Source organism: Piliocolobus tephrosceles, chromosome 4, assembly GCF_002776525.5.
Source record: "Piliocolobus tephrosceles isolate RC106 chromosome 4, ASM277652v3, whole genome shotgun sequence".
Taxonomy (NCBI): Eukaryota; Metazoa; Chordata; class Mammalia; order Primates; family Cercopithecidae; genus Piliocolobus; species Piliocolobus tephrosceles.
The window spans coordinates 127178275-127202037 of record NC_045437.1 but is presented as its reverse complement, the minus strand read 5'-3'; the positions used below and the strand labels follow the sequence as shown (position 1 = coordinate 127202037).

The 23763-nt window shown below is 38.6% G+C and overlaps 1 protein-coding gene across 4 annotated transcripts; it reads left to right on the top strand.

Moving 5' to 3' along the window:
* The first annotated feature begins 5874 nt into the window (after nt 1-5874).
* MAT2B (methionine adenosyltransferase 2B) lies at nt 5875-22429 on the top strand. 4 transcript variants are annotated; one of them, XM_023218888.1, is made up of 8 exons: nt 6091-6227; nt 13964-14092; nt 15106-15300; nt 16666-16780; nt 16954-17106; nt 19615-19808; nt 20653-20766; nt 21286-21804. In XM_023218888.1, the coding sequence occupies exons 2-8, from the start codon at nt 14033-14035 to the stop codon at nt 21454-21456; spliced, it is 1002 nt and encodes a 333-aa protein (XP_023074656.1). In that variant the 5' UTR covers nt 6091-6227; nt 13964-14032; the 3' UTR covers nt 21457-21804. The 4 variants fall into 4 exon arrangements, with proteins under 4 accessions (XP_023074657.1, XP_023074656.1, XP_023074654.1 ...); XM_023218887.2 differs by lacking the exon at nt 6091-6227 and adding an exon at nt 8419-8568; XM_023218889.1 differs by lacking the exon at nt 13964-14092 and having other exon boundaries at nt 5875-6227; nt 21286-22429.
* Nucleotides 22430-23763: the final 1334 nt, after the last annotated feature.

The window sequence follows — 23763 nt, the reverse complement described above, 5'->3', positions numbered from 1 at the left end:
GAACTTCCATTCACAATTGCTTCAAAGAGAATAAAATACCTAGGAATCCAACTTACAAGGGATGTAAAGGACCTCTTCAAGGAGAACTACAAACCACTGCTCAGTGAAATCAAAGAGGACACAAACAAATGGAGGAACATACCATGCTCATGGATAGGAAGAATCAATATCGTGAAAATGGCCATACTGCCCAAGGTTATTTATAGATTCAATGCTATCCCCATCAAGCTACCAATGAGTTTCTTCACAGAATTGGAAAAAACTGCTTTAAAGTTCATATGGAACCAAAAAAGAGCCCGCATTGCCAAGACAATCCTAAGTCAAAAGGACAAAGCTGGAGGCATCACGCTACCTGACTTCAAACTATACTACAAGGCTACAGTAACCAAAACAGCATGGTACTGGTACCAAAACAGAGATATAGACCAATGGAACAGAACGGAGCCTTCAGAAATAATGCCACACATCTACAACCATCTGATATTTGACAAACCTGAGAAAAACAAGAAATGGGGAAAGGATTCCCTATTTAATAAATGGTGCTGGGAAAATTGGCTAGCCATAAGTAGAAAGCTGAAACTGGATCCTTTCCTTACTCCTTATACGAAGATTAATTCAAGATGGATTAGAGACTTAAATGTTAGACCTATTACCATAAAAACCCTAGAAGAAAATCTAGGTAGTACCATTCAGGACATAGGCATGGGCAAGGACTTCATGTCTAAAACACCAAAAGCAACGGCAGCAAAAGCCAAAATTGACAAATGGGATCTCATTAAACTAAAGAGCTTCTGCACAGCAAAAGAAACTACCATCAGAGTGAACAGGCAACCTACAGAATGGGAGAAAATTTTTGCAATCTACTCATCTGACAAAGGGCTAATTTCCAGAATCTACAAAGAACTCAAACAAATATACAAGAAAAAAACAACCCCATCAAAAAGTGGGGAAAGGATATGAAGAGACACTTCTCAAAAGAAGACATTCATACAGCCAACAGACACATGAAAAAATGCTCATCATCACTGGCCATCAGAGAAATGCAAATCAAAACCACAATGAGATACCATCTCACACCAGTTAGAATGGCAATCATTAAAAAATCAGGAAACAACAGGTGTTGGAGAGGATGTGGAGAAATAGGAACACTTTTACACTGTTGGTGGGATTGTAAACTAGTTCAACCATTATGGAAAACAGTATGGCGATTCCTCAAGGATCTAGAACTAGATGTACCATATGACCCAGCCATCCCACTACTGGGTATATACCCAAAGGATTATAAATTATGCTACTACAAAGACACATGCACACGTATGTTTATTGCGGCACTATTCACAATAGCAAAGACTTGGAATCAACCCAAATGTCCATCAGTGACAGACTGGATTAAGAAAATGTGGCACATATACACCATGGAATACTATGCAGCCATAAAAAAGGATGAGTTTGCATCCTTTGTAGGGACATGGACGCAGCTGGAAATCATCATTCTTAGCAAACTATCACAAGAAGAGAAAACCAAACACCGCATGTTCTCACTCATAGGTGGGAACTGCACAATGAGTTCACTTGGACTCGGGAAGGGGAACATCACACACTGGGGCCTATCATGGGGAGGGGGGAGGGGGGAGGGATTGCATTGGGGAGTTATACCTGATATAAATGATGAATTGATGGGTGCTGACGAGTTGATGGGTGCAGCACACCAACATGGCACAAGTATACATATGTAACAAACCTGCACATTATGCACATGTACCCTAGAACTTAAAGTATAATAAAAAATAAAAAATAAAAAAATAAAATAAATAAAAAATAAAAAATAAAAACTTTCTAAGGTTAAGCACTGTGATCTTGGATTTGTTACCCTAGTGTAAAACTAGCCTATCTTGACAAATAAACACCATAGTTAACAAAGTAGACAAAAATATTACTTTTAATAAAAAGCTTTAGTCTTTAGATATTTTTCAATCTGTTAATTTAAAATATTGTCAAGTTTAATTTTCATTTTCTTGACTACTGGTAAGTTCCAGCATGTTGTCCTATGTGTTTTTTGCCTTTTGACTTTTATCAACTGTGAATTGCTTTTCACATTTGATCTTATTTTCCTTCAGTTTGTCTTTTGACTTTGTTAATTATCATTATCGTTGTTGTGCAGCTGTTTACAATAATCTATGTGGCTTAATTTATTGATATTTTCCCTTTTGGTTTCTAAAATGGCATAATATGCTTATAAAAGGTTCCCTCATATCAAGATTATTTTATATATACTCTTCTCATGCTTTTGTTCATCTTTTTTAGTTTAAATTTTTTTTAACCATGATAAATGAAACAATAGTTCAACTTTTTAAATTTGTAAATAACTTATTTTAGTATAAGTAAATTAGAATCCAGTCTTTTTTTTTCAGTTTCCACACAAAGCACTGACAGCCTGATTTTTTTAATGATCCATTTTAAATTTACTATCTTTATCCCCTAATAAATTTTCATATGCATACTTGAATCTAGCTGAGTTAATCAGTATAACAGTATATTTCAGACAAACCTGCGAGGTTAAGAGGAAGATTAGGTTTGGGAGACAAGATGACGATAAATTAATTTAATCTATTTTAGAATTTCACATAAGTAAAATCATACTTTTTTATATTTAGTTTCTTTTACTCATCATAATGACTTCGAGATTCATTTACACAGTTCATTTCTTTGTATAGCTAAGTAATATTCCACAGTATGGATACACCACAATTTGTTTACCCATTCATCTGCTGGGATGTTTATGTTGTTTCCAGTTTTAATCTGTTTTGAATTAAGCTGCTATGAATATTCTTGTGTGAGTCTTTATAAACATATATTTTATTTCTCTTGGGTAAGCACCTAGAAGTGGAATTACTGGGTCATGGAATAAGTGTATGTTTTTTGTTTGTTTTTGGTTTTTTTTTTTTGAGATGGAGTCTCTCTCTGTCACCCAGGCTGGAGTACAGTGGCACAATCGCAGCTCACTGCAACCTCCGCCTCCCGGGTTCAAGCAATTCTCCTGCCTCAGCCTCCTGAGTAGCTGGGATTACAGGCACACACCACCACACTGGGCTAATTTTTGTATTTTTTTTTTTAGTAAAAACGGGGTTTCACCATGTTGGTCACGCTGGTCTCGCACTCCTGACCTCATGATCCACCCGCCTTGGCCTCCCAAAGTGCTGGGATTACAGGCGTGAGCCACTGTACCCGGCCAGAATAGGTGTATGTTTAACTTTATTTTATTTTATTTTCTTCCTTTTTTTCTTTTTCTTATTTTTCTTATTTCTCTGAGGCATACATGTAACTTTATAAAAACTTTCAGTTTTCTAAAGTGGTTTTATCATTTTATACTCCCTCTAGCAATAAGAGCATTCTAGTTATTCAAAATGCTTGTTAGTGAAGGAGTTGAGAATATGCTATCCCAAAATATGCCACCCTGGCATTTTGACTATTTTAAGTTAAAGACACTTAAAAAACAGCAGGCACAAGAAGATCACTGTGACTTTTCTGTTTCTTAAAAGCAGGAGATGACATTCCCACATGAAAGATGCCCTCCCATACAAGAAGTAAAGTAACATTCCTATCACCAAAGACAGGAAGTTAATGCCAGATAATTCTGTACCAACCTTATTAAAATAACTGATCTTCTAGCCTCAAAAAATGTAGTTACTTTTTCACAATTTAGTACTCTGTCTAATTTGGTATTTAATTGCAACTCTAACTGCATCTTTGGGTCTTCACTTTCTTAGGAAGGACCTATGCCACATAAAGCTTGTATAAAATGGATTTGTATGCTTTTTTCCTGTTGATCTACCTTAATTGAATTCTTAAGTCTAGCTGAAAAACCCTGAAAAGACAGAAGTAAAATTTGCCTCCTTTATATTATCATTTGATGCTTTCCGTCTTTAACTTTGGCCATTCTGTTAGGTATGTAATGGTATCTTCATGTGGTTTTAATTTGCTTCTCTAATGTTGAGCATCTTTTTATGTGCTTATCGGCTATTCTTATATCTTCCTTTTTAAAGTGTTGTCCCGGTCGGGCGTGGTGGCTCATGCCTGTAATCCCAGCACCTTGGGAGGCCAAGGGAGGCGGATCGTTTGAGGTTAGGAGCTCGAGCCTGAGCAACCCGGTGAAACCCTGACTCTACTCAGAATACAAAAATTAGCTGGGTGTGGTGGTATACACCTGTAATCCCAGCTACTCGGGAGGCTGAGGCAGGAGAATTGCTTGAACCCGGGAGGCAGAGGTTGCAGTGAGCCGAAATCGTGTCACTGCAGTCCAGCCTGGCAGACAGAGTAAGACTCTGTCTCAATAATAAATAAATAAATAAATAGCGTTGTATGGCAGATCCGCCTGACAGCAGTAATTTTAAGCATACCCTGAGAATGACCCTGTGGTCTAAGAAGAATGTATGCTTGGAGCTAAAGAATTCAGGAATGGCCAAGGCGAATATTCACTCCTTATCTATGGAGGACATCTGAGCCCCTGGTTCATCCCTTGCAACACAAGCTGTACAGGTGATGGAGGCCCTTTGTTATGGGTTAAATGGAGGTTGCTAGGTGGAAAATGCTATATAAACCATACTTTTTACAAACGGCAGTGGTTCTCCTGTCCAGCCCACTGCCACTGGACTGTCCTTGTATTTAAGTTCCCTCAATAAACCCTATATCTGGTTCACTGTCTCTGGGTCTTTTCTTCAACCTCTCATACACGATGCCATTCCTGTTGGAGTCAATAGAGGTCTGACATGACAAGTGTCTGTTAAAAACTTCTGTCCATTTTAGAACTTGTTTTTTTTTTTTTTAATTATCGAGTTGTAGGAGTTAATTGCTCTGAATATTAGTCCTTTTCAGATATATATATAGAGAGAGAGAGAGGGAGAGAGAGAGATTTCCCCTCCCAATAGCAAGACCCTGTCTCTAAACACAAAAAACAATTTTTTTAATTAGCTGGTTGTGGTTGTGCACGCCTGTGATCCTAGCTGCTTGGGAGGCTGGGCTGTAGAATTACGTGTGGCCCAGGAGTTCCAGGCTGCATTGAGCTGTGATGGCACCCCTGTTCTCCAGCCTGGGTGACAGAGGGAGACCCTGTCTTGAAACAATAAAAATAAATACATTATGCCCAGTTAGCCACTTGGGATCCATCTTGAAAGACTGGCTTTTTCAGGTTCACATTTGTTCACAAATGCAAACACACAACACAACAATTCTTCATAATTTATATTAATAGATTTCTCTGAATGCCTCTTAGAGTTTACCATGTGCTGTGTGCTCTAAATGAATATAACATTAAAAGTTAGATGATTTTTTTTTGGTTCAATTCGAATGGCAATTTTTGATGTTCTTAAATTAGTACAGAGCCATAATCCAGAATAGCGATGCAAAGCTCACTGAGCACATTCATTACCCTTCAAAGTCTTTGAAAACAGATTACGGGGCTTCGCTCCTAGAGAATGATTTCATTCCTTAGGTTCTGTGGTGCAGGCAGGTTTGGAAATCACTTATCTAAAAGTCCTTAATGCTTTGTGAAACTTAAGTCCACTCCATCTACCATTTCCTCAGAGGGCAGCGTAGTATTAATGGAAATCACCCGTTGCATTTTACTTCTTGCGTGCTGTTACCACCACCGCCTTTTACCCTCCTTTGAAATAATTAAAAAGCGCTGGGAAGGGAAAGCACTGCAGAATTTTACTAAACATAATCTGTTGCAATAAGATGTAACTAAATAAAATGACAGAAAACTGTGCCTTTTAGAACAGGAATCAACTGCATGATCTGTGTGCTTTCCAAAAGCGTGGCTCACTTTTCTTCCGCAAGAGAAAACTACAACCAGTCTTGACAGGAAGTTGTTGGGTTTTTGTTTTTGTTTTTGTTAAACAGTTCTACCAAATAGTTTTGCAAATAGACCCAGGCTTGACTGGCAATTAAACATGAAACTTCTCATTGGGTATTTTCGAGACTACCACGGGGAATCAGCTACCAGCTTACTGCCATGTGGGAAAACTGCACGAGATTCCGGGATCGGAATCAAAATGCTAATTTAAAAGGTCAAGTGAAGCTGCGCCTCACGTTTTGGCGTGCCTGCGCTCTCTGCAGGCAGCAGCGAACAAAGACCCAGCAAGAGAAGGCAGAGGCTAAGACCCATCCCGTATCTGCTCTCCTGAAATAATTCTGGAGTCATGCCTGAAATGCCAGAGGACATGGAGCAGGTAAGAACTAGCAATTCAAGAAATGAAGCATTCTAGAGTAAGAGATGCTTTAAAAGCATTCCAGTGAACGCCTGCTAAAAACAATTGTTGTGTAAAGAAAATAGAAACGGGTGTCATTCATTTCCTTAAAACATAACCTCGGGACAAGGAAGAATAAGCCAACTTGAGTTACTGACCTAGAGAACCAGGTTATGAAGAACTCAGCTAAGTCTCATTAGCTGACAAGAGTAAAATGCAAGACAGAATTGCAGTTTCATTTACCATTTTAAATGCAATTATGTATATAAAGTTTCTACATAAATAAGGTTTCTATCTGTAGTTGTGTGTTCCAGATGTTCTTTGTCTTTGTATTAATTTAATCTGCTAACATAACTTTTAGTTTCAGGCTGCTCTCTTTAAATATATAGACTTCACCACCACACCAAGTTGTACATTGTCTATGTAAGAATGGCGTTTGATTCGCATAGACCCTACCATCATTAAAGAAAATTATTAAAAACCATATCCAAACATATGCCCCTAGAACTGTACCCAACTTTTACGAGGAAAGTATCAAGTCAGATTCTCAAAAGTAGCCAAGTTAAAGTCTTTCTGTTCCTCAAGGCTAGGCTGCCCTGAGAATCAGAATGCTAATTGCATATGCTTGCCCTTAAACCTTTTTCTCGTTGAAGAAGGAAGAATTAGTTTTCTTTTCTCCCATAGAGATGTAAGGTAAGATTACATCATGTGTTGCGACTAGAAACTTTAAACCGAATTCCCAGTTTTTAAGAGAGGAGTATGAAGATGATCTTGGCTGCTACCCCCGGCCCTCCTCCCGCCCTCTTCTTTGTTGTCCCCGGATTATACTTGTTTAGCAATGGGGCAGTCCTCAAGGATTCCCTAAATAATGCTAAAGTGATGAACAGTAATAGCCTGTATTTAAAAAAAAAAAAATCGGAAAATAAGAAACCTCAGGCTGTCTTCGATTACTGTTCTAGAGAAACTTACATTTACACGAATGAGGAAATGAGTTTTTGTTGGGGGTGGGGGAGAAAGGAAAGTCACGGTGTTCTGACGTGGAAAAACTTCTTTAAAAGGCTGCTTAGTCTTTAGTTTGAAAATAAACCAAAAAGGATTAGGAGACGGGGAAAGGCCCTAGGAAAATCCAAGCAGTGGTCACGTTTGTGGGCGACCTTTAGAGCTTGCTATCCTGGGCACACAAGAACCGTTGGACTATTCGGTGCAAAGTTGGCAAATCCTACACGGCCTGTGCCAGGGTTTACTTTCTGCATAAATTTCACAGGCGTCCGACCCGGGTGGGAACTTTCTGCGATTTTGAACTGGAAGGGAAATAAGTCGGCATCAGCACTTAGGGCTGATTGACTTTTAAAAGGTGGTAGAACGCCCAGCTATTACACACTGCTGCTTAAATTCTCGGTGCTTACCAAGGCTGGACTCGCGTGGCCCAATCCTGCAGTCCCCGAGGCGGTGTTTCTCAAAGGGTGGGCTTGATTCTGGTTAAACCCGTTAAGAAGCCGGACCCCGGGCTCGTTTCTCCTTATGTAATTATGGGTAAAGTCCAAGGACCTGCATTTTGAAGAGGTACCTAAGTAGTTCATCTTCCTTTCCCCCACAACTTTTTATTTTTAATTAAAAATAGTTTTACATTTTTGAAATCTCACACACAGGTTTTTTCTTTTTTTAAGCATCCAGGAAGACAAATGGCTCAGACGCCAACCTTTTTCTTTGAATTCCTTGCCTTTTTCTAAATCTTTAAAACCCACACCTAGGGCTCTAGAGATGTGTCCATTATGCTCTAACCACCTCCGCCCCCGCCCCCGCCCCCATGACTTTAAAATGCTTTTTATTCTACTTTATCTGTTGCTCAGTCGATCCTCATGCACTAAGCAGTCTGCAAACTTGAAACTCAAAGCGATCCAGTTTAATCTTTTCCCGAGTCAAGAAAAACTAGAAAAAAAGTAGACGAAAAAGCACACAAATAAAATCTCCGAAACAAAACCTGAATTCACTGCCTAAGGTCAGGGCCTTTCTTTTGTGTGTAGCTTTAACCACGGGCGCGTGGGCTGGGGGCGGACTGCGCGTGCCCTTCCTCTTTCTGGGGCGTCGGCAGAACTTGGCCAATCAACGGGCGCGGCTATGGCAGCGGAAGCCGGAAGCGGCGAGCGGGGTCGTTCTGGGCCTAGGGAAGGCGGGCCGAGGGCGTCTGAGCTGAGGCCCGCGTCGATCCTGGGTTGGAGGAGGTGGCGGCCGGTGAGGCTGCGGCGTGAAGACGGCGGGCATGGTGGGGCGGGAGAAAGAGCTCTCTATACACTTTGTTCCCGGGAGCTGCCGGCTGGTGGAGGTGAGGGAGTCGGCCTGGGCGTCTCAGGTGGGAGCGGGGGCGCCGAGGGGGACAAGCCGCCGGGGCTCGGGCGGCTTTCCAGGCATATTCCGCCCGGGTCAGAGCCTCAGGCAGGGAGTGGTCTCACCGCCACCCTCCCAGCCCCGGATCCGAGGGGGGCGCCACCGAGTTTGTTTATCTCGGCGCACACGGGTCAGTGTTTTTTTTCTTCCAGCCACTGCGGCAGGAAGCAAGTAGGTGGAGGTTTTACTCTCGAGTTCAGTCTCTGCTCCTGACGACAAAGAGGTTTTTCAGAGTTGTTTCTGTTTTGATTTTGTTTTTCCCCGTTTCTTCATCTTTGGTTCGTATTCCTCGATCTTACAAGTTCGTAGGTTTGAGAAAGAACAGGAAAAGGTGACTTCACACAAATAACAGTGCTGGAGATGACAACTTACTGAACTCTAAGTTCTCAGCACTGTTATGCGCTTGACGGGCTTTACTTTAATCATCCACTGTGAGATACTGTTACTGCCTCATTTTATAGATGAGAAAACAGGCATAGAGGGTGAGACATTGGCCCGCGTTCATTCCGTAAGGTTGGAGCCTGGAATTCAGATACAGGTTTGTGTGACTGTCTCGGGCTTTGAACCACCACGGAGTTTCCCTGAAGGAAGATTATGATGATGATTGGAAGATCCATCTCTGGTGCCCCTCGCACCCCCGCCCCATCTTGTTCCATTCCACTTAAGGGCTTCCAGCATTAATCTGACAACAGAACACATCCAACCCTGGGGATAAGAACACTGCTAATGCCCAGACCATGTCTTTTGGAGAGAAGAGAGTATATTCTATTGGAGATGGCTGTTTTTGTTAATGCAGTCTTCGTGCTTCCAAATGTACTTAGGGTTTAGGGTTTTCAAATCACGTTGGTTCTTTGAGGGTAAAGTTAAGTGGTCTGTTAAACCTCTATGTTCGTAGGTCCTCCAGACGGTGCTGAGTGCATGTTACGTTTTGTATGTTTACATTTATATGTATGCATTCGGTGTACGTGTGCATATAAAGCTTAATCTACTTTCACAAAAAGAAGTTCAGTATAAAAATGAAAATAGCTTTTCGTGTTTTCCTTCATTAAAAATGAAACAACGAAGAGCTTGGCACAGACTTACTGCTGTCAAACCCTGTAGAATTAAAGCTTACTGACTCATGAGAACGGGAACTGTCTCATAGTGAATGTTAGAGAAGCAGCCTAGAGTGGTTCCTGTTAGTAATACTGTCTGTGGAGCACAGTAGGGTCACAGTAGGAGTTAGACCAGTCCCACCTAAGTAGTTAGAGAATCTTAAAAAGTAAAGCCCAGTCATGTTTACTTAAAAGTTTTTTTCTGGGGAATTAAAAAATAAACATGAAACTGTGCCAGGTTTAAAGTTTCCAAAAACGACAAGGCATTTACCACTGAACTTTAGGGAAGCCCCCCTCCACATATTAGTAATAGTCCATTCTTTACTTTTCTAGGCATTTTTTAGTAGACATTAATGCAAGTGTGCTACAGTAGAAATCACTGTCCCAGAGAACTGTGTTGGACCATTCGGAAAGAGCCATATATCTCCCATTACCTATACAATTTGGTATCATTCGATTAGATAGAATAATAACAGTAGCTCCACATTTATTTATATGTATTTAATTTTTCAAGAAATGTTTTTTTGGTGTCCATAAATCTGGTCCCTTGGAGTGGTTGAATTCCGTACTTCAGAGTTTAGACAATGAAAGGCAGATACATTTAGAGTAACTTAAACTGATACTAGATCTACTTTCCCCCATATAATAAAAGTTGAGAAAAAGTAGACTTCAGGCAAAGTATTATCAACTCTTTATTGTGCCTTGAGTGAACTAGATAGTATTTTGTTCTTTCATTCTGAGTTTCTTAAAGTGTTCAGCCATTTCTTCCTTGTGCACAGCTAAAATAATTTATGGAGTGCAGGTCCAAAGTAGTTTTTAGAGGGATATTTCTTTTTCTAAAGAACCAACCAAAAAGCCCCAACAAAACAGTGTCAGAGGCAGAGTACTGTTTATATAGGAGCTCAAAAATAGAGATATTTGTTTGGCATATTTTAAATTTCGGAGTAATGCTTATTCAGAGGAAAAGTTACCTTGTTTAAACGAAACTATTCGGACTCCTTGTGGTAGGAATAATATGGAAACTGTTAGAAATGTAGAACTTTAAAGCTCAAAGAGCCTTAGTCATTTTGTCTAAATGCCTCCCCCATGTACCAATGAGGAATTAGATCAATAGAGATAGAATAACTTCTTAACACCAGTTTGTGGCAGAACAGATAAAACTGTAATCATTTATGAAACCAAATATTAGTTCAAAGGATTGAGACAAAATGCAGTGTATTTGACTTGACCAGAGAAGCAAGAAGACTCAGGTTCTGGTTTAGCTTTTTTACTGTAGACAAAACCTTTAACACCGGACTTCTTGTTTCTCGCTTTGGAAATACCTTTTCTAACAAGCTTTTTTTTTTTTTTCCCCCCCCTTCTTGCTCTGTCGCCCAGTTGAGTGCAGTGGCTCAATCTTTGCTCACTGCAACCTCTGCCTCCAGGGTTCAAGCGATTCTCCTGCCTCAGTCTCCCAGGTAGCTGAGATTTTAGGCGCCCACCACCATGCCAGACTAGTTTTTGTATTTTTGGTAGAGACAGGGTTTCACCATGTTGGCCAGGCTGGTTTTGAACCCCTGACCTCAGGTGATCCGCCCACCTTGGCCTCCCAAAGTACTGGGATTAAAGGTGTGAGCCATGGCACCTGGCCTCAAACTGCTGTTATTAAAAACAACTAAATATGATTATACACTCATATAACATGTTAGTTTTCTTTTTTTTGTTTTTTTGAGACGAAGTCTCGCTCTTGTTCCCCTGACTGGAGTGCGATGGTGCGATCTCAGCTCACTACAACCTCCGCCTCTCGCGTTCAAGCAATTCTCCTGCCTCAGCCTCCTGAGTAGCTGAGATTACCTACAATTACCTTAAAAAAATATGAAACAGTGTACAGTACCCAGCGGTCAGATGTCAGTGCTGAAGATTTTTATTAAGAGTGAGGATCTGAAGTGCAAGCATTTACTGAAATGGAAATGATACTCCACAGCATTCTGTTTGAAAATTAACATGAATAGGCCGGGTCGCACTGGAGGCCTTACATAGTAACCTAGGAGTATAAGGATATAAAGTTGCATTTTCTCTTGCAACTCCACTTCCTTTTTTAAGTTAAGCCTATTATATTCCCTAAAGAGCCTTATTCTTCTCTATACTTAACACTGCATCAGCTCCAAAATGCTCTTAATTATAATATCATCTGGGCTCTTATTTAAGTTGCACTAAGTTAGCAAAAAATACTGCCAAACTATGACAGTTCTTAAGATTTATTTTTTTTTTTAATTCATTTAACAGAGATGTTAAAATGAAACAAGTGTACTTCACAGAATTGGTGAAGTACCCAGATCTTAATTCACTGTTTAGTAACTTTTGTGGATTGTATAATGCTTTGGCTTCTATTTTAAGTTTTCTTTTTTTTTTTTTTTTTGAGGCGGAGTCTTGCTCTGTCGCCCAGACTAGAGTGCAGTGGCCTGATCTCAGCTCACTGCAAGCTCCGCCTCCCGGGTTTACGCCATTCTCCTGCCTCAGCCTCCCGAGTAGCTGGGACTACAGGCGCCCGCCACCGCGCCCGGCTAGTTTTTTGTATTTTTTAGTAGAGACGAGGTTTCACCATGTTAGCCAGGATGGTCTCGATCTCCTCACCTCGTGATCCGCCCGTCTCGGCCTCCCAAAGTGCTGGGATTACAGGCTTGAGCCACCGCGCCCGGCTTAAGTTTTCTTTTTTAAGGGGGAAAAGTACTGTTGTCATTTTGAGAAAGGTAGATGGCACTTTTTATTTTGCTTGTATAAGAGAAACATATTTTTATGAAAGCTTTGAACTTTCCTGGAGTTCAGAGTATCCTTGTCCTCTAAGTGCAGTCTCCAGATCACAATGATCAGCATCACTTGTTGGAACTTGTTGGGACTGCAAATTTTCAAGTCCCACCCCAGACCTTTGTGATCTAAAAGCCCTCCAGGTGATTCTGATCCACACTGAAACCTGAGAACCACTGACCTTACGAACTGTGGTTACTTGTTCCTTTGCTTCCCTACAGTGAACTAAAAAGTGAGAAACTTGGAAGAAACCAAATTATCTCTTTCATAGTATTTTTTCAGGAATCTTTACAGTATTTACCCTGTGTAAATTGTTTTGTCTGTTGTATCTGTACTAGACTTGGCATGTTTTCTCCTCTTTACAGTTCAATCTTTGTAGAGCTGTTTTCTTGCCAAATTTCAAAGAAAATATTTTGTTGGCTGAAATCCTTGTTTTCATAGATCAATTGGTTTAGAGCCAAGTTTTGCAACGCAGCCTGAATGAAATTGCTCTCAACTTTTAAAATGTCTTGAAATTCGTTGAACTAAGGAAAAATAATCCTAAGAATTTACCTTTATACTGTCTTTCCCTGTTGGTCTTTTCATTTTAGGTTTTTGATATGCTGGAAATACTTGATTTTGGTGTCCTTTTTTTATTAATGTATGTATTCGGCTAAGTAATTTAATTGAGCTAAGGGCTTTAAATGGTCTTTGGTTATTGTATATGTATTTAAAGTTTTTGATAGCTCAGAATTAGGTGACTATAACAACTCTTGAGATAAAATAACTGGTTTGTTTTTTTAATAGTGAAAGTTGACTTTATTCAAGATCCTGGTGGGAAATTTGGTGTTAGCCGTCTTGGGAAGAAGGGACATTTTTGGAACTATGCTTGGAAACATAGAATTTAAATTGTTTCCTAAATAGTGGTTCTTTTTCATTTCTGTGTGTAAGAATTTATTTGTTTCACAGTAGCAACACAGATCTGCTTAAAATATTTTTTCTTATCCTTTGTGTTTATTAATTTTAGCTTTTTTTTTTTTTGGAGATGGAGTCTCGCTCTTGTTACCCAGGCTGGAGTGCAGTGGCGCGCTCTTGGCTCATTGCAACCTCCACCTGCCGAGTTCAAGTAATTCTCCTGCCTCATCCTTCCCAGTAGCTGGGATTACAGGCACCTGCGACCACGCCTGACTAATTTTTGTATTTTTAGAAGAGGTGGGGTTTCACCATGTTGGCCAGGCTGGTCTTGAACTCCTGACCTCAGGTGATCTGCCCAGCTCGACCTCCCAAAGTACTGGGATTACAGGCATGAGCCACTGTGCCTGGCCAATTTTAACTATTCTATGTAGGTAAATTTCGGGTTAACTAAGGACCATTTACCAATTTGGTTAAACTTAGAAAGCATTTAAGTGTTGTAAGGACCAAGTTTTTTTTCCTCCTCATAAATTCCTTTGAAATGTTGATTAATTCGCTACCTAGGGTCCATCAACGTATGATAAATCATTGAGACTTGAAAGAACATTTGGGATTAAAATCTGAAGACCAGAAATGTCAGCTTGTAAATATATTGGCAGATATGACCCAAATACTAATCAGGCCTTAAAACAGGTAAACTTAAAACACATTTCTCTCTAGATACTCAAAGAGCACCTTCAGTCATATCTATAGGAGCAAGACAAATTGTAAAGTCTTATAAACTGAAAAATGTAATGTTATTTACTATTTAGGTACTTGGAGCAAAAGTATAAAAAAAGTTGCTGTTTATTCATTTGGGCATTGTCAATCATAAAACTAGGATTTTCTGTTAACATAGGAAATATAAATCTACATAATTCCTTGCATATCATCTTGTGTTCTTTTCCTTGGGAAAGATTATTATAACTTTTTTTTAATTAAAAAAAATTTTTTTTTGAGACAGGGTCTCACTCTGTCCCCCAGACTGTAGTGCATGTCATGATCTTTGCTTATTACAGCCTCGATCTCCCAGGCCCAAGTGATCCTCCTACCCCGGCCTCCCAAGTAGCTGGGACTGCAGGCATGCACCACCTGTAGCTCAGCTAATTTTTGCTTTTTTTTTTTTTTCTTTTGTAAGAATGGGGTTTCACCATGTTGCCCAGGCTGGTCTCGAACTCCTGGGCTCAGGTGATCCATCCGCCTTGGCTTTCCAAAGTGCTGGGATTAAAGGCTTGAGCCACCATGCCTGGCAAAAACTTTTTCTTAAGGGATACAGTGTTTTGTATGGTTTAATTAATCATTGTTCTAACTTTATTACATTTTTAAGTGTGTTTTCTGTTTTTTTTATTTTAAAAATTTATTTTTATAAATATAAAGTATATTTTTACTTTTTTTTTTGTATTGAGACGGGTCTCACTATGTTACCCAGGCTGGTCTCAAACTCCTGGGCCCAACGGATCTCCCTGCCTCGCATTCCCAAAGTGTTGGAATTACAGGTGTGAGCCTGGTACCCGGCTCTAACTTAACCTTAGAATTGGCTTGCAGATATGGGACACGAACCAAAATACATAGAATTAAGAAATTTAGGGAACAACGATGGTGACTAATTTATTTGAGAGAATTATTTTCAAAGTTAGTAACTCTTTCTTTCGCCCTTCACCTTGTAGGAGGAAGTTAACATCCCTAATAGGAGGGTTCTGGTTACTGGTGCCACTGGGCTTCTTGGCAGAGCTGTACACAAAGAATTTCAGCAGAATAATTGGCATGCTGTTGGCTGTGGTTTTAGAAGAGCAAGACCAAAATTTGAACAGGTTAATCTGTTGGATTCTAATGCAGTTCATCACATCATTCATGATTTTCAGGTATGATTTAGGTTATTTTAACATATACATGAACAATATTAAGAATTGTCTGGATGATATAGAAAATATCCTTGCTCTCAAGGAAATTACTATGCTTGAAAGCTCTAAAGCTATAACCTATTATGCAGTAGCATTTTTTTCATTTAGTATGACGTGGCATATGTAATCCTTAAAGTTAAATTTTGACACGTTGACAAAGACAAATATGAAGTATTTTGTAAAAAGCTTAATGTTTATAGAGTGCCTTCTAAGTAATACTTTCTCTGCAGATGGTTTTCAGATGTTACTGTAAACCTCACAACTCTGCAAAATAGTTATTTTCATTTTAGAGCTGAGGAAGCAGGGTCAGGTTTTTGGTATCACTGATACTATTCTTCCTTTGACATGGATTTATTGGATATTTAAATCATGTTAATTGCATTAATGATAGCTCTTTCCTCCTGTCCAAATTGGGGGATAAAACTTGTTTTGATTTAGAAACACTTTTGTTTTAATCTGTTTTGTTTTTGTTTTTGAGACGTAGTCTTGCTTTGTTCCCCAGACTGGAGTGCAGTGGTGGAGTTTCAGCTCACTGCAGCCTCCGCCTCCCAGGGTTCAAGCAGTTCTCCTGCCTCAGCTTCCTGAGTACCTGAGACTACAGGTCTGCGCACACCTGGCTAATTTTCGTATTTCTAGTAGAGATGGGGTTTCACCATGTTGGCCAGGCTGGTCTCGAACTCCTGACCTCAAATGATCCGCCCTCCTCGGCCTCCCAAAGTGCTGGGATGATAGGTTTGAGTCACCACGCCCAGCCTAGAAACACGGTTGTTTTATTTTCAAACAAGGTCTCACTCTGTCGCCCAGCGTGTGGGGTACAAAAGATCGATCACAGCCCACCATAGCCTTGAGTGCCTTGGTTCAAGTGATCCTTCTGCCTCAGCCTCCACATCAGTTAAAAGTACAGGCTCATGCCACCACGCCTGGCTGATTTTTAATTTTTTTTGTAGAGATCGAGTACCACTATGTTGCCCAGTCTTATCTCGAACTCCTGGCCTCAAGCAGTCTCTCACCTCAGCCTCCCAAAGCGTTGGAATTACATGCATGAGCCATCACAACAGAGTAAAAATACAGTTGTTGACAGTTTTTTTTCTGGTGTGTGTCTACATATTATGAAATACTCTTTTCAGTCCCTATAAATATTTTAAGTTTGAACCTTGCAGGGAAAAGAAGCAGCATGACAGAATTACATTAGAAATTACAATGATTTATTCTTAGTTGAAGGAATGTTGATTTAATGCACATTTTTCTCTGAATTAATTTTAAGAAGGCTGTAATACTTCTTTCATTTTATTTTGAGTTAAAAAGACGTCAATGCTTAACTTCCAGCCCCATGTTATAGTGCATTGTGCAGCAGAGAGAAGACCAGATGTTGTAGAAAATCAGCCAGATGCTGCCTCTCAACTTAATGTGGATGCTTCTGGGAATTTAGCAAAGGAAGCAGGTAATGATGACTTTATAAAATTTTCATAAAATAATAAGTGATTGCTGAGTTTTTAAAAATTAAAGTTTGGTAGATGGTTATTCGTTTTTATATATCATGAAAAACCATTCTAAATTCCATGAAAGAGTAATATCATGTAAAAATTTAATGGATTTGTCTTCTTTTTTTTGTAGCTGCTGTTGGAGCATTTCTCATCTACATTAGCTCAGATTATGTATTTGATGGAACAAATCCACCTTACAGAGAGGAAGACGTACCAGCTCCCCTAAATTTGTATGGCAAAACAAAATTAGATGGAGAAAAGGCTGTCCTGGAGAACAATTTAGGTAAGATGTAATCTCTTTAGCCCCTGATTGTTTTTGAAGACTTTAAAAATCTTTTATACCTATACATATAAATGTTTTTAAATTTAAAACATTAGTCAGTGAACATGACTCATTAGAGAAAAATTAAAATATATTTAATCAAAAAATAAAAAATTCTAAGAGATAACTACTTTGAATCCTTCAAGACAGTTTCCGCTATCAGTATTTACGTATTCATCTTTGCGCACAGAAAACAAGTCAGGTAATGCAAGCTTTTGTGTAACTTATTTTCAGAAAACAGGGCAGTATAATAGAGTGAGATATTCTGTTATCTGTATATGTATTCTTTTATATGTATGTTATTCTGTTATATGTATATGTATTTTGTTTTTATGTATTCTGTTATATGTGTTAGCATTCTGTTACATGTATGGCGTTTCTTTTTTCCTATATGTGAGTTTGTGTATAATACACATCTCCTTATATAAAAAGTGTACACTCCTTAGAAAAAATGTAAAATTACTAAGAATAAAAGTTCTCATAAATGCTGCCTTAGAGAGATAAACACCAAATGTGATTAAGTGTGGAAGCATTTTTACATATTTTCAAAAAATGTGTGCATGTAGTTTCATAACCTGTTTTTTTCTCCCTCAACATCTTTGCATTTCAGTACAAGTGGAGCGAGCTCTGGGATATCTTAATCCTATCGGTGGCTGCATAGAATTTAATTTAATGAGCCCCTGCACTAAAACTAGTGCCTTAGACTGTACTATGGCCTTGAGAAGCAGCCCTAGCATAGAATACCTTACTAACGGACATTTAGGTTTTTTTTGAAGTTTTCTTGTATTACAAATTATTCTGTTGAAATCATCCTTGAATACATTTGTCTCAGTTTATTTCGTGCTGCTAAAACAGAATACCAACAACTCCGTAATTTATAAAGAACAGAAATTTATTTCACACAGTTCTAGAGGCTGAGAAGTCCAAGATCAAGGTGTGAGGATCTTTCTGGCCCTCAAGAGGGCAGGAATGCTGTGTTCTCACATGGCAGAAGAGCAGAAAGGGATGTGCTCCTTCCTTCAAGCCCTTTTATAATGGCATTGATCCATTCATGAGAGCAGAGCGCTGATGACCACCTAAACACCTCCCAAAATGCCGCACCTCCCAACACTGTTGCTTCATGGATTAAGTTTCAACATGGATTTTTGGAGAGGACAAAAACATTCAAACCATAGCAATATCTAAGTTCTCTTGTCATATAATTTAAAAGAAAATGTTTGATTTGCAGTTAAAATGTTAACTATTGTATACCATCAGCAGGGACCGTTATATAATCTAAATATTAATGAGTGGTTGTAAAACTAATGTGAACGCTCATATACCCTTCACATAGATTCACAGATTTTAATGTTTTGTCACATTTGTTTTATACGTATGCTTTTGCCAGACCCATTGATAATTAGTTGAATTTCATCTCCAGATACTTCACCTTTTATCTTCTAACACCAAGAATGTTCTTTACATAATTACAATGCAATTATCATACATTGGAAAGTTAACATTAATATGATACTGTAATCAAATACAAATCTATTTAAGAATTTTCTCATTTATGCCAAAAATGTCCTTTATTGCTTTTGTTTTTTAATCTAGCATCCAAAGACTATTAATTGCATTTAGTTGTCATGATAGGTTTTATGTTTCATGATCATAATAATGTAGGATTTTTATATATAAAAACTAGTCCAAATGACAGAACATACTTAGCAAATGTGTTTTTGACTTTTCTTCTTTTTTTGTTTTTTTGAGACAGGGTCTCAGTTGTCTGGGCTGGAGTGCAGTGGAACACAGCTCACTGTAGCCTTGACCTCCTTGGCTGAAGCGATCCTCCCACCATGAATGGCTAATATTTTTACATTTTGTAGAGATGAGGTCTCACTATGTTGTCCAGGCTGGTCTCGAACTCCTGGGCTCAAGTAGTCCTCCTGCCTTGGCCTCCCAAGTGCTGGAACTACAGGCATGAGCCCCACCACACTCAGCCTTGGACTGTTTTTAATTTTATTTTTGAGGCAGGGTCTCACTCTGTTGCCCAGGCTAGAGTACAGTGTTGCAATCATAGCTCATTGCAGCCTCGAACTTCCAGGCTCAAGAGATCCTCTTGCCTCACCCAGCCTCCCAAGTAGTTGGGACTACAGGTGTGTGCCACCATGCCCAGCTAATTTTCATTTTAATTTTTTGTAGAGATGGATTTTTGCTATGATGCCCGAGCTGATCTTGAACTCCTGGCCTCAAGTGATCCTTCTGCCTTGGCCTCCCAAAGTGCTAGCATTATAGGCATGAGCCACTGCGCCTGGCCTTGACTATTTTTACATTACATTGTCACAAGTGAGCTGTGTCATTATGTTTTTTTTTTTTTTAATTAAAAGGCAAGGTTTCTACTTTGATATTATTTAAATCCATACCCTTGTATCTTACATCAAAATATAAGAGCCAGTCAGCTTTAAAATATTTGCTTTTATTCTTCTCTAGGAGCTGCTGTTTTGAGGATTCCTATTCTGTATGGGGAAGTTGAAAAACTCGAAGAAAGTGCTGTGACTGTTATGTTTGATAAAGTGCAGTTCAGCAACAAGTCAGCGAACATGGATCACTGGCAGCAGAGGTTCCCCACACATGTCAAAGATGTGGCCACTGTGTGCCGGCAGCTAGCAGAGAAGAGAATGCTGGTAAGAAGGATTCCCGAGACCTGTCTTAGCAAAGGTCCACTTTGTCTTTTCCATGCTTGAACTTTCATAGCTATACTTGGAGTGTTACTGAGTGAAAGCCAAAAGTGCTTTTTTAAAACTATTAGACCAAATAAAAGTGGTTTACATGTAGTACACTATAATCCTGAAGAATTAAAATATTATGCTCTTCTGTCTACATTTATTTCTTATGTACTATAGACCCCATCATTTCTTTTATTGGAAAGTGTTAGAAAACTTCAAAATAATCACCTAATGCCTGTTAAGAAGGTACTCTTTGGGGGCTGGGCATGGTGGCTCACACCTGTAATCCCAGCACATTTGAAAAAGTTAGTATTAAATATAATATCCATACAAAGACAGATGAGACTGATTTAGTTTAGAATATAAATAGGATGACCACAGTTTTTAATACATGAGAATTATATTTTGTAATATATAACATGACAATATTTAAGAAAGTTTAGCTCAACTTGAATGGTTCTATTAAGTTTTCGTTTTAGGGTAATTAAAAATACTCATTAAATTGGACTGTTTTCATAAAAATCTGTAATCACATTTTATATTCCCACCAATTAAGTAAAACTGGAGCCGTTTTTTGATATTAAAAATTCTTAAGGTTTAAATTCTAGAAATTGCTCTTTTGTGTTTTGCTGAGAGTATTAGTAAAAACTTGATTTTAGATACCTTGATGAGAGCTTTCCGGAAAAAGAGGGTTGCATTTTAGTTCCTGGACCTTGTTCTAAATAAGCTTTTTTGTCAAACCTTTTATCCTACTCAACTCAAAAAGTTGAAGCTATTGAATTCATCGTGTCATTGTTCTTAGGATCCATCAATTAAGGGAACCTTTCACTGGTCTGGCAATGAACAAATGACTAAGTATGAAATGGCATGTGCAATTGCAGATGCCTTCAACCTCCCCAGCAGTCACTTAAGACCTGTAAGTACATGGCTTTAAAAACCTTCTCTAGATCCATCGCTATGGTATATATTATTGCTGTGTTGGTTAACTTCATTTCTCAGTACTAATCAAAGTGAACTTTGCTTGTATGCTGGCTGTTCATAGTGCTGCTTTTCTTGAAATTATCATCTATGGAGAAGATCATGAGTATTGAAGTTTGTAGAAAATGTATTATTGTCTTTGATTGTGACAGGCATTTGGTTTATTTTTCTAGGGACGATCAAACCAGATTTCTTATGCTAAGAGCAAAAATGAGTAGCAAATATAAAACCTCAAAATGGCCAGGCGCAATGGCTCATGCCTGTAATCCCAACACTTTGGGAGGCTGAGGCAGGAGGATCCCTTGAGCCCAGGAGTTTGAGACTAGCCTGGGCAGTGGAGGGAGATCTCATCTCTGTTTAAGAATATATACATATTAAAAAAAAGGTCGGGGGGAACAAAGCCCTCAAATATAACCTTTCACTTACTTTTGATTTTTTTGTTTATCTTTCTTTAAAGATTACTGACAGCCCTGTCCTAGGAGCACAGCGTCCAAGAAATGCTCAGCTTGACTGCTCCAAATTGGAGACCTTGGGCATTGGCCAACGAACACCATTTCGAATTGGAATCAAAGAATCACTTTGGCCTTTCCTCATTGACAAGAGATGGAGACAAACGGTCTTTCATTAGTTTATTTGTGTTGGGTTTTTTTTTTTTTTTTAATGAGAAGTATAGTATGTGGCACTTTTTAAAGAACAAAGGAAATAGTTTTGTATGAGTACTTTAATTGTGACTCTTAGGAGCTTTCAGGTAAATGATGCTCTTGCACTAGTGAAATTGTCTAAAGAAACTAAAGGGCAATGTTGCCCTGTTTGCAGTAATTTTTCTTTTTATCATTTTGTTTGTCCTGGCTAAACTTGGAGTTCGAGTATAGTAAATTATGATCCTTAAATATTTGAGAGCCAGGATGAAGCAGATCTGCTGTAGACTTTTCAGATGAAATGCATTGTTCATTCTCATAACCTCCATGTTTTCAGGATTTTTGAAGCTGTTGACCTTTTCATGTTGATTATTTTAAATTGTGGGAAATGGTATAAAAATAATTGGTGTTCATTATTTGCTTTGCTTGAGCTCAGATCAAAATGTTTGAAGAAAGGAACTTTATTTTTGCAAGTTACGTACAGTTTTTATGCTTGAGATATTTCAACATGTTATGTATATTGGATCTTCTACAGTTTGATGCTTCCTGCTTTTATAGCAGTTTATGGGGAGCACTTGAAAGAGCGTGTGTACATGTATTTTTTTCCTAGGCAAATGTTGAATGCAAACGTGTATTTTTTTAATATAAATATATAACTGTCCTTTTCATCCCATGTCGCCGCTAAGTGATATTTCATATGTGTGGTTATACTCATAATAATGGGCCTTGTAAGTCTTTTCACTATTCGTGAATAATAATAAATATGTACTGCTGGCATGTAATGCTTAGTTTTCTTGTATTTACTTACCTTTTTAAATGTAAGGACCAAACTTCTAAACTAATTGTTCTTTTGTTGCTTTAATTTTTAAAAATTACATTCTTCTAATGTAACATCTGATACATACAAAAGAATATAGTTTAATATATATTGAAATAAAACACAGTAAAATTAACACTTGATCCCGAATGTAAACTTACCACCCCATTCTAGAATGTTACAGATATTGTATCTATTTGTGCCAACTGATTTTTTTTAACTAAAAATTAATAGCTGTATAACCTTGTTATATTATATATTTGATCCTTGAACAGTATGGGTTTAGGAGCATCAACCTTGCACAGTCTAAAATCCACTATATAATTCTTGACTCCCCAAATACTTAGTAAAAACCTGTTGACCAGAAGCCTTACTGATAAACATAGTCGATTAACATATTTCTATCTTCTGTGTATTATATTCTGTATTCTTAAAGTAACCTAGAGAAAATAAATGTTAAGAAAATCTCAGGGAAGTGAAAGTATATTTATTCATTAAGTGGAAGTAGATCATCATAAAAGTTGTTTTTTTTTTTTTTTGAGACAGGGTCTCGCTCTGTCGCCCAGGCTGGAGTACAGTGGTGCATTCTCAGCTCACTGCAACCTCTGCCTCCTGGGTTCACACAATTCTCCTCCCTCGGCCACTCAAGTAGCTGGGATTACAGGCGCTTGTCACCACGCCCAGCTGAGTTTTGTGTTTTTAGTAGAGATGAGGCTTTGCCATGTTGGCTAGGCTGGTCTCGAACTCCTGCCCTCAAGCAATCCACCCACCTCGGCCTCTCAGAAATGTTGGCACTACAGGCATGAGCCACCACACCTGGCCTGGATATCATAATAAAGTTCTTTATTCTTATCTTCATATTGAGTAGGCTGAGAAAATTAACTGGGGAAATTTTACTGATACCCAGGTCCTACCCTGGGCTTACTGACATAAATTTTGGTAATTGAGGCCTATTTATTTTTAGATGTTTTCCAGGTGGTTCTAAGGTTGACAGTCTGGCATCGCATTTGGCAACCACTAAATTAAAGCATTTTGTTTTATATTTTAAGTTACTACATTTCATATAGTGCAAAATTAAGTTTCAGAGAGTAGAAAGTATAATTCTTCTCTAGCCACCCATTTTTCATCTGTGGAAGAAATCAATAGATCAGTTCCTTGCATACGTTTCTAGAGGTACTCTACATATAGAAGAATGTAATCACAAAACACACGTGTCCATGCTCTCACTCTCCGCCCTCACAAAGAATAACATACAATTCTCTGAAGTTTTTTTCATTTGGAATTTGTTGTATATTATAAAGAATGTCCTTTTTTTTTGAGACAGAGTCTTGCTCTATAGCCAGGCTGGAGTGCAGTGGCGTGATCTCAGCTCGCTGCAACCTCTGACTCCCTGGTTCAAGCGATTCTCTCCTGTCTCAGCCTCCCGAGTAGCTAGGATTACAGGCACGCGCCACTACACCCAGCTGAGTTTTTATATGTT